The sequence below is a fragment of the Pteropus alecto genome, unplaced genomic scaffold (assembly GCF_000325575.1).
Source record: "Pteropus alecto unplaced genomic scaffold, ASM32557v1 scaffold118, whole genome shotgun sequence".
NCBI classification, from domain to species: Eukaryota; Metazoa; Chordata; class Mammalia; order Chiroptera; family Pteropodidae; genus Pteropus; species Pteropus alecto.
The window spans coordinates 673,772-684,723 of NW_006440654.1; the positions used below are offsets into that span (position 1 = coordinate 673,772).

Consider the following 10,952-nt stretch of genomic DNA (forward strand, 5'->3'; position numbering starts at 1 on the left):
GATCAGAGCAGCCGGCTCCCAGGAGGGTGAGCCCTCAGCCCGCAGCTGCTGCATCCCAAGCAGGACGCTGGCTGCAGGGAATGGGCGTGCCACCCCGGACCTCAGGCCACACAACGGCCCACGCCCCCCTTGGAGACCTGCCCCCCTCCCTCCTGGATTAAGGGGGAACATGTCTGGAGGACCGGAGGGACTGTGCCCCAAAGGGGCCAGGCCCCAGCAGCATGCTGGGGCCCTAGTGGGAGCCAGTTGATAGCAGCGCCGTTGCTGAGGTCACAGTGCGGGGACCCGCTAGAAGCAGGGAGGCGGTGAAGATGGCAGCGTCGGGCAGCCGCGGTGGCCAGAGGACACACCACGAGGCCGAGCCCTCGGGACGGTGCTGGGAGAGGCACCAACGTCCCGGGGAAAGTCGGCGGCGGCCCCTGTGGGCCCTGCTGACTGGAACAGGCCATCGCAGAGCTGACAGAGGTGGGGCAGGCAGCGGCACCCGGCCGACAGGGGCCCGGTGGACGCAGCTCCGCAGAGCAGCAGGGCTCGAGCTGGGCCAAGGGCCGAGGGCCGGGCAGTGGTTGGCAGAATGCGGTGTTCCTGGCACTAGACAGGCACCAAGACGAGGTCGGGGTGTGTGACCAGGAGGCCCCAGCAAAAGGTTGCGAACCTGAAGCAGATTTCAGACCCAGGCCTACCGGCTCGGGGGCCGGGGCCTGGGCCTCCCCGCCAGGGAGTCTGCACCACGACCCCATAACACCTCGGGGAGGGGCGTGCAGGACACAGGGTAACCCAGCTGCCCAAAGGATCGCGTGGCTGTCCTGTCCAAGGGGGCTCCGTAGGGGGTCCTGGGAACAGCTGGGATTCCGGCAGCTCTGACCACTACTAAAGCCAGGGGTGACAGGGACGGCGGCAACAGCCACCGGGTAGCAGCTGGGCCTGGCGTCTGCTAGAGCAGGTTCCACGCTAGGCCTCAGGTGTGTGGGGCGGACACTGAGAGGGCCTGTCCTTTAGCCGCGTCAGGAAGGAGGAACAGGGACAGGGACAGGTGTCTGTCCAGCCCCCCGCCCCCAGGCTCCGGGAACTCCCGCCTGCAGCTCGCTGGTGCTGACGCGGAGGGCCGGGCCTTCCTGGGGGCTGGGGGTGTCGAGCAGCTCCCCTGGCCCTCCACCCGAGTTAGTAGCACACTCCCATCCAGTCACGACAGATGTCCCCAGACAGCGGCAAGTGTACCCCAAGCCACCTGTTGAGACCGGCAGGTCTGCAGAATGTTTGATCCTGTGACACATCATACCAAAGGCCCACTTTACAGCAAAGCCAGGGCAGGGCGGGGCAGTGGCCACAGGTGCAAACACGCATACTTCCAGAAGCTTCTGGCCTGATGGGCATGCAACAGCCTGCTGAAGGCCAGGTAGGAGGCCATACCTCGCTAGCTGGAAGCCATCCCAGGACCCGCCTGTGGTTCTGTGTCTCCGAAGGTCCATTCCTGGGTTCAGGACCGTGGGTAGGTGGGAGCTGCCTTGGGGGCCTGACCTGCAGGCCCTGCCGAGCTGGGGTCCTGGTCCCCCCCAGGGGATGCTGCGAGGAGCCCAGCAGGTGTGGGGTCCAGCAGGCTAGCAGAGGCTTCCTGGAGTGGGGTCCTAGACCACCACCCTGACTAGCAGGAGGGGTGGGCTGCAGACCCAGGGCACAGGGATATATCTGCACGGTGACCCGAGGGGATACTGCCGGCCAGGGTGTGGGGGTGGCCAGGTGGACGCTCTGCCTCACCACCCAGGCCCCTCCTGGGTGCATCCCGGGTGGGTGAGGGAGAAGGTCGGCCCCTGGCTGGAACTGGGTCCCCCACGGTCGTCAGGTTCATGGCCCCCGGGGGCTGCAGTGTGGCTGTGTCCCCACCCCGAGGCCTGTCCCTTCCACAGTGGTGATCCCGGGAGCAGGACACGCCTGTCGACACCAGGGCTGGGCCCTCTGCACCGGGAGTCAGCTGGTAGCCTCCCGGGACCCTGGCCAGGCTTGCGGTCCCACAGCGCCACCTGCTGGCTGCACCTGCTCCTCCAGCCCCGGCCCACCAGGCTGTGTGGCCCCACAGCCGCAGCCCATCACTGCCCACCTGGGGCTGAAGGGGAGGCCTCAGAGCCAGCAGGGGTCGCTCCCAGAGGGGACCCCGCATCGTCACCCTGCAGGGCTCCCAGAGGCACCATCATTCAAGCCCCAGGACCCACATCACTGCACCTCAGCACCTCACCGTGGTTCTGGGGGCTTTACCTGCACCCTTCACCCCTCCCGGCGGCACCCGGCCCGATCCACACCCCGGTCCAAGCCCCCTGCACCGGGGCCAAGTGGCAGGTGCAGTGGGCCCTCGCTCTGCTGGGAATGGCTTCCTGTGCACAGGCAGGAGAGTAGGCCAGGGCCTCAGCACCATGGAACCTAGAGCCCAGCCTGAGAGCGAGGAGCCCCTGGGGACCGGCGGTGGGTCACGGAGGGGTGCGGCTTGGGGAAGGGGCGTGGCAGTCCTCTGTGCCCTAGTGGAGGGAGCAGGAGGTCCAGACCCCCCACATCCAGAGGTGGGACTGCACATGTCACATTGATGTGCTCTGGTGGGGGTGGGGCAGTGGGGGGCCGGGTGCCCCGAGTTGGGGCCCCAGAGCAGTGGGGGCTCCACGGTGGCACCCTGGGCCTGTGGCCTCGGCGGCTATCAGTAGAGATGCCAGCCCTGGCCTGTTCCCAGGCCCAGGCCCATGGAGGTGGCCCAGGGTGGGCTGTGGGGCAGGAGGGCAGGGTGGGTGCCCGCAGAGGACTCCCGACCCTAGCATTGGGGACAAAGGGAGCTGGCTGCTGGGCTCAGGCCAGAGGTCCTGCTTCCTAGAGCCCAAAACTGTGGGCCTGCCCTCTCCCCACTGCCAGAGACGACCCAGCCCCTCAGGACACCTACGGGTGCCACTCCTGTGGGGGAGGCGGCGCCTGTACCCACAGAGCCCAGACAGGGGTGGATGGCTGCCCAGGGGACCCTGCCATGCTCAGGGGGACAACACCATCTGATGGCCGCGCTTCCAGCCCTGCGGCCCTCCGTGAGCACCTGACAACCCTGGGTTCCAGCTGGAAAGGGGGCCAGTTCTGTGCTCAGGCCTCAGGGTCCTGCCCGAGTGAGGGCGGGGGCCCCCGGGCACAAGCGCCAGGTGGGGGCCGGTCGGGGACCACCCGGACCTCCACTGCAGCCTGCCCCTTCCAGTTGTGCTGTGTCTGCTCGCACAGCGCGGCTCCTCGCCCCCCTCCCCGAGGGCCTTGGCCCGGGGCCCCCTTCTGGGCCTCACCCCTCATCTACCCACTGTGAGCTCCTGCACCAGCACCAAGCCCGTCACGCCCACCCGACCCGGTCCTGCCCGCCCCCAGCCCACGGGGGTTCCTGGGAGCCCCCTCCAGGCTCACGGGGGCCCAGTGCCCCGACCCCCACCTCCTCCCGCCACACCCTCAGCCATCACTCCCCCCATCGCTGCTGCCCCTCAGCCCGCACCATCGTGCCCCCTCTCCCAGGGGAGACCGTGTGTCAGCCCAATGACGGGGCTGTCCCCAGCGTGGACTTCTGCCAGGTTTGGATGGGCTAGGAGTGCCCCCCCCACCCCGTACTGTAAGTCTCGTCAAGCCAGCTCAACTCCACAGACCCCTAGGGGTACAGGGACACCTGGCCCGTGACCATGGGGGTGGACATAGCCAGGGGGGCAGCTGAAATGCACGGAGGTTACAAGGCACAGGCCGGACCGCCCCAGGGCACTGTGGCCGCCCCACCCAGCCAGGGCCCCCGGCAGAGGCCTGCTCCACCCCAAGGCCACGGAGAGGGGCCGTCTTGGCCCAGAGGGCAGTGGTGCAGCGTGAGGTGACACATACGTGCTGTGCTTGTGGGTGGCACTGCAGTGTGAGATGGACAGCTGCCCCCCAGGCTGACGTCACGTGGTTGGGAGCGGGGCTGGGGCAGCGTGAGGGCGAGCGCTGGGGGGCCTGGGCCTTCCCTTGGCGGGGGAGGACCCTGGGGGAGGGGTCTCCCCAGGAAGCCGCAGGCGCCTTTTCTCTAGCACTCGTCCCTGTGACTGTCTTCTGCAGCCCCGCCCCACGGGGCCCTTCCTTCGTGACGCCCTCCACCGCTCACGCTCGGGGCCCACAGGTGGGGCCTCGAACTACTTGCTCAAGGTTTCAATGGCCTTACAGGCCTGTGGCAGGCGCCCCAGGGAGGCGGGTGCAGGAGCCCCCGAGACAGCAGGGCTGCGCCTGCCCGAGTGTCCCCACCGAGCTCGTCCAGCCGCCTCCTCCCGCTGAACGAGTGCAGGCCACACGAAACAAACTTCGCTTCTTCAGTGAGGTAAATCCACACAGGTTCTAAGCCTGACGACCTTCGGTGGTTAATTTTATTATAAAGAATGGTATCAAAATATACAAATCTGTTTAAGAACCAAAAATGCAGCTTTTTAAAGGGTCGGATGAGCATCCACCGTTTTGAAGGCAACTTCCCCTCCGACCGTCCCTGGAGACTCAGGGGCGGCTCCCGGCCAGGTCTCTGGACGCCAGTGTGGACACCCGCCGGGCGGGCCTGGCTCCCGCCTCGGACACAGGCTACAGGTCTTCGTGGGACGGCAGCTGCGTCGGGCCCTCCTCTGTGACGTCTGTCAGAAGAGGATGGCTCAGTGAGACGGACGCGAGGCCGGGGGTGTGGCCACGAGCGTTTCCCTCAGACCTCGGTGCAGCCACCCTCCCTGCAGGCGCGGGGGCCCCGGTGCCCAGCGGGGGTGTCCAGGCCGGCCGCGTGCCGGACGGCCCTGCTGCGACGCCACGCTGTGCAGGGAGTGTGGCGGGCCGCCGAGCTGGGCGGTGCTTCCGCGACACGAGACCCCGAGTGGGGTGGGGCCGCCAGCAGTGCCGGGGACGGGGGTGAGGGGCGCGGACGGAGGCCCAGAGCAGCCAGGCCACGTGTGCTACGTGCCGTTGACTGTCGGGTCACACGGCTACCGCAACACGTGTGGCCGTGGACTTGCTTTTCTTTATATTGCTCAGGACTCAGCTTCTGGGCCCGAGTCGCGTCTCAGTCATTCTGGAAAACTCTTAGCCCTTGTTTTTTGACATTTTTGGTGCTTGACACCTCCTTCACACTTTCCATACCCTTCTAGAATGTCTGTGAGGCTGACATGGAAAGACCACCTCCCCCATAAAGATGTGGGGACATCCCACCCCAGAACCTGTGGCTGTGACCTCGCTGGAAATGGGTCTTCACAGGCGATCACCTCGACAGGAGGTCACAGGGCCGGCCCGAACCCAGTGACTGCTGTGCTTGTAAGGACAGGGGGTTTGGACGCAGACACGCAGGGAGAGGGACATGTGACAGACGACAGAGGCAGAGACTGGAAGGCCAAGATCCCCGGCCACCAGGAGCTGGAGGCAGGAGGGGTTCGGGGCCGGGGGGCCCTGCAGGCATGTGACCTCAGCCTTCGGCCTCCAGGACGGGACACGGCACACTGGTGCCGCTGAAGCCGCCCAGGGAGCCCGAGCAGGCGACATGCTGTCCTCCGCTCCTGCCACGTCAGCCCTTCTCTGGGGCATCAGGTGGCTCCCCGGCTGCCGGCCTGACTGGCTCCCCAGCTAGAAGGGTTCGGGGCCGGGGGGCCCTGCAGGCGCGTGACCTCAGCCTTCGGCCTCCAGGACGGGACACGGCACACTGGTGCCGCTGAAGCCGCCCAGGGAGCCCGAGCAGGCGACATGCTGTCCTCCGCTCCTGCCACGTCAGCCCTTCTCTGGGGCATCAGGTGGCTCCCCGGCTGCCGGCCTGACTGGCTCCCCAGCTCCCTGCCTCCTGTCTGTGCAGGGAGCTCTTCCAGGACTCTGTCCCCAGAGGCTGCTGTCGCCACTGCAGGGAAGCGTGCTGTATGTGCGTCAGCTTGGGCGCCCCGGATCTGTGGCCCCTCCTGGGGCGCGTGCAGCGAAGCCGCCGCACTCACCGTCCCCGGCTGGCTGCGTGCGCACGCACGCGCTCGCGGTGTCCTCGAAGCCCTCGGGGCACACGCACACGTAGCTCCCGGGGGTGTTGTAGCAGTTCTCGCTGGTCCTCGTGCACACTCTCTCTGCCAGGGAGCACTCGTCGACATCTGAAGCAGAAACACCCACCTCCGTGAGTCCCTCCACTTACGGACACACGCACACACCGCGAGCCTCGCTCACAAACATCGGGACGTCGCACTAGAGAAGGGAGCACGGGGACAGTTCACGAGCCTCAGGCATCGGGACTCGAGGTGGAGAAAAGCAGAGAGGGGACAGTGCAGGCCCAGCGCCAGCTCCCGCGGCGGGTGTCAGTGGGCTCCCCGCCTTTCTCTGGGGGGCTTCCAGACGCGGGAAACGCGGGAAGCTGAGGCTAGCAGGAGGGTGTGGGTGCTCACCGGGCGGTCGCCAGCACCACATGACGGGCCCTGGCTCCCCCACCCAGTGCTCTGCATCTCACGGGACCCCCGGCTGCTAGAGAAGCGGGCTGTGCGTGGAGCCTGAGCCGGTGTCCCGTCTCCGCCAGGTCCTCACGGGAAGGTCCCACCCACCAGCAGACACCGGCACTGACCTGCACACTGGCCGCTCTCCTTACTGTAGCCGGGGATGCACTCTGTACACTGTCCCGGGCCCTTCCCCGTGCAGCCCACGCAGGTGGAGTCACAATCTAGCAACGAGAGAGGAAGGACGATGACTGACAGCAGACCCGCCCGGTTCCTGCGAGCAAAACGGGACCCGAAACCACAGCACGGAGCCTCTGGGGGCCCGATGCCCGAGAAGCTCGCTGTCCCTTCACCTGTCACGCGGGAGCCAACACTGCGCTCTCACGCCCACCTCTGCCCCCCGTTCCCCGGCAAAGGACGGACTCGCCGGACTCTGTGCCACGGACATGCTCGGCGCTGCGCGGCAGCTCGGTGTGGAAGCCACCTTCCACCAGCCCTTGCGAGTGACGGCCGCTGTGGCGGCCTTTCTGAAACGACGTGGCACCGCTGGGCTCGCCCGCGAGGCGCTGAGGAATAACACTGAAGGAGCCCGCAGCGCTCCGCGGGGGCCGTCGCCCTGCCAGGGGTGTCGCTGTGCAGGCCAGCGCCGGGCACGGGCGCAGGCAATGGCGGTGTGCCCTGAGCGCCCGGTTGGGGGCTGCGGCCCTCCCCACGCTCCTGGGCCAGGCCGCCTGGCGCTCGCCCTGATGCGGGTGAGCAACGCGGCAGGCCCTACGGGGAGCAGAGCTGGCTCCACGTGCGCCCACGGGTGCTGCTGGACGGGACGACAGCGACGAGCTCCAGCGTCCACGCGGGGGAGACGGTCACAACGCTGCTGGACAGACACGGGTGCTGCTGCGCAGAGCGGCCGAGTGCCGAGCCGCAGGGGCGCCAGACGGGCCCAGTGCGGGCCGAGGGGCCGCCCGCCTCCTGCTTCTGGCTCCCTGGCTGCCTAGAGGGGCCTCTCACGTGGCCCGACCTTAAGCCCTGGAGCAGGGGGCACCGAGAGGCCTCGGCCGGGCACCTTCGCACTGGAAGGAGCCGCTGGTGTTCTCGCAGTACTGGTTGCTTTGGCACGGGGCCGGCTCCGCCACGCACTCGTCCACATCTGCAACACAAGGGCGCCAGCGGATGACCCAGCGGCTTCGCAGCCCGAGACAACCGCGCCACCGCTGGCCTGAGCGGGGAGTGACCGCAGCAGAGGACGTGTTTTGACGGTCACTCTTGGAGGCCTCTACATGAAGGGGTGGGGACGAGGGATGCTTCGTGTCACCCGGGAGGGGCCGCTGCGGGGGACCAGCAGCTGTGTGGGTGCCCCGTGCTCCCATGTGGCTCTGCCAAGCCCTGTGTCCCTCCCCACTCAGGCCGGGGCCTGAGACTATGGCCATGGGGGAAGAGGGCGGCCACCCACCAGCACCTGCGCCTGGGCAAACCCCTCGGCCAGCACTGGGGCCGCCCGGGCCCGTCGGCCCCCAGCTCCGTGATGCTGAGGGGCTGGGTCTGAGCCCGTGTGGGCAGACCGGTAGAAAGGACAGGAAGCCCAGGGCAGGACGTGGGCACCAGGTGGGGATGGACGGGTGGATGGACAAGAGACTGGGGGCCTGAGGCCTCGAGTCCGCACGGCACAGCGGAGCCCAGGGCGGGCGCCTGCTCTCTGCAGCCGAGTGGGTGGACCGGGCGGACGTCGGGGCCACCAGGCCGAGGGGAGGCTGTGCCCATCTCCCCGCCTGTGCTGCACACCAGCAGGACCTGCCTGCACCCGCCTGTGCCACTGCTCTGTGTCCCCTAGTCAGGGCCACCTGCTCCTCTGATCAGCTCCAGTCCAGCTGCCGGCACCTCATCTGCCTCTTATGAAACCAGGGTCTGAGCCACCAGGGCCACCTGGGCCACCCTTGGCAAGGACGGCTGGTGAGGGGGCCACCTTCCCAGCCCCGCGGGCTATCGGGGGCGTCACGGGCCGCGTGGGGCCCTTCCTGAAACGGAGGGCGAGGCCGCACGTGTGCGCATCTAGGCCTCTACGTGGGAGCCGTCAGACCTAAACTGAAGCAGTCACCTTCCCCACGGGCCCGGCGCGGGGCCCAGTGCAGGCGCGGGTGTTGGAGGGAGCCCGCCCGGGAGGGGCCGCACGAACCCCATGAGGACGGGGTGGGGGCAGAGGGTGCGGGAGCAGGGGCCTCACCCACGCAGGCGCCGTCCTCCAGCACCCAGCCCACTTCGCACTGGCCGCAGTCTCTGTTGGTCGGGCCCGTGCACGTCTCGCACGACTCGTCGCAGACTGGAAGGCAGAGGTAGGAAGTCTGTCACGTGTGAGCCGTTCTCAGTGATGGGCACGAGGCTAAGGTCATCTGAGAGGCTGCGGATGTGCACTCAGCAGGGTGAAAATAAAACCGGAAACAGAAAACCCCGGGAAAGCCAGAGTCATTTAACAACAGAAAAACGTATTCGTGCGACTCATGATATTCCCAGTTACTGAAAAAAGCAATCCACAGGGCTTTCAATGCCCGCTAGTGACAGAATTCTTAGCAAACGAGGACTGCGAGGGAACTTCTTACGACCTGGCAAAGGCAGACACCCTGCACTGCAGCCCGCACGCACCGACGCCCGGCCATGGACAGGGCCAGGGGCTCGGGAAGTGGCCAGGACCTCACCCCGTGGCGTGCCCCAGGAGCGGCAGGTGGCCTTCACTGTCACGGACGAGGGGAACTGACGAAGAAGCTGAGACAGGTGTGTCTGTGAGCCTGTCAGGTGCCGCCCTCGACACTCGCTCCGGCCCGAAGCAGCACCACGGTCAGTGTGGCCAACCACAGTTGTGGGGCTCCCTGTGCCACCCGACAGCTGTCCCAGAACTCACGCCGAGGGGAGCCCGGGGAGCCAGGGCACCTTTGAAGACCAGGCGGGACCCGCCTCACCAGACACCAGAGCACCCAGACGCGTGTCCTGTGTGTCCAGGAGGGCACATTGCGTGGCCTCCAGCTGCTCCAGATCCATCTGTGCCACCTCCCCGTCCCATCTGCTGGCAGTGACGTGGGCCTGGCCTCGGCACAGCCTCTGCTCACTCCCAGACACTAAGCCCAAGTGACAGCAGGCACATTTGGCCTCTGTACCCGTACCGCACCCAGGGACAGCCAGTAGGCCACTCAAGGTCTGGCCAGCCTGCTGGGATAGCCACTGGGGCAGAGCAAACCTGAGCCAGGCCACTGCAGGTGCCAGGCCACAGAGAACCAACACGGGGGTGGCCAGGAGGAAAGTGTCTTCCCCGGGGGTTGTTCAGGGACAGGAAGCGAGACCGTCTGTGGACCGTCGGTCGTGCCTACCCCTGTCACACTTTGAAGCCTCCCGAGGGCCTGGGGGAGAAGCCGACGAGCCCGTTTCCCCTCCACAGGCGGCAGCGCCCCTGCGGTACCTGTGCAGATGCTGTGCGTGTCGTTCCGCAGCGAGCTGAAGTAGCCATCTACGCAGTCGGTGCACAGAGTCCCCCGGTACCCGACGTGGCACTGGCAGGACCCGTCCCCCTCTCTGCTGCCGTCTCCGCTGCAGTGGCCGTTCCCGCTGCAGGGCCTCTCAGACCCGCCCTGGCACGCTGCGGGGACATGAGCCCGCTCAGAGCGCACGCGGCAGGCAGCCAGGGCGCAGCCCTCCCTCAGCGCTCACCATCAAACAGCTCTGTGGCTCTCACTAAAACGCGGCCCACTTCACGCTAAGTCGAGGACAGAGGCCTGCCAGCCTGGTGAGGGTGTCTGGGCAGCCTCAGTTGAAACACGGGGCCAGGGTGCTTACACACGGTACGTGGGACCGCACGGGACAGCGAGGACATCCCCCTGTGGCCACAGGCTGCTGGGACATCAGCAAAGGCAGGCAGGAGGCGGCTGTGGCCAGGGAGGGGTCTGAACCTGGAAACCTGCCACTCGTCCAGCTGAGCAGCACACATGGCCATGGCGCAACCCACAGCTCGCCACGGAAGAGCCCAGGTCACCTGTTAGGCGGAGGCGGCCCGCCCTGCCGCACAAACGGGCCTTTGCTGCTCCGAGCGGAGCGGCGCTGGGGGCCTCGGAAGGTACAGGTCCTGCGCTCAGGAGGCAGGGCCGGGGGTTGGGCTGGGAGGGACCCACAGGTGGGCAGTTGTGGGGCTCTGGGGCCCTGAACTGGAAGCACAGCTGGGACCAGCTACTCAGCTGCGGGGCCCAAAGGGAGTCCCTGTAGTGTGAAGGTGGTGGCACCGCCTCCACCCGGGGCCCAGAGCAGGCAGATGGCCCCGCGCTCCCGTCCGTGCTTCCGCCCACCCGCAGCCACGGTGGGACACCGAGGGCTCCCCGAGAACACGCACCGAGGCAGTGAGGCCCGTAAGTCCCTGGAGAGCAGCAGACCTTCAGGGTCTTCACACAGAACCACTCGAACAGGTCAGGGTTCTCCTTCTTCCTGAGGGTGTAGGAAGCGGTCGTCAGACCTCACGTGCCCGGTCTCTTCAAGATG

At 67.3% G+C, this 10,952-nt stretch overlaps 1 protein-coding gene across 1 annotated transcript in view; it reads right to left on the minus strand.

Annotated features, from left to right (window-relative positions):
- Positions 1-4,351: 4,351 nt before the first annotated feature.
- Positions 4,352-10,952, minus strand: part of CRELD2 (cysteine rich with EGF like domains 2) — an 8,282-nt gene continuing 1,681 nt past the window's right edge. The window contains exons 4-10 of the mRNA XM_006917853.3: positions 10,807-10,898; positions 9,886-10,062; positions 8,662-8,757; positions 7,507-7,590; positions 6,572-6,667; positions 5,964-6,110; positions 4,352-4,637 (exon numbers count right to left, since the gene is read on the minus strand). Coding sequence (XP_006917915.1) covers positions 4,588-4,637; positions 5,964-6,110; positions 6,572-6,667; positions 7,507-7,590; positions 8,662-8,757; positions 9,886-10,062; positions 10,807-10,898 — 742 coding nt within the window. The 3' untranslated portion in view covers positions 4,352-4,587. The remainder of the gene's footprint in view (positions 4,638-5,963; positions 6,111-6,571; positions 6,668-7,506; positions 7,591-8,661; positions 8,758-9,885; positions 10,063-10,806; positions 10,899-10,952) is intronic.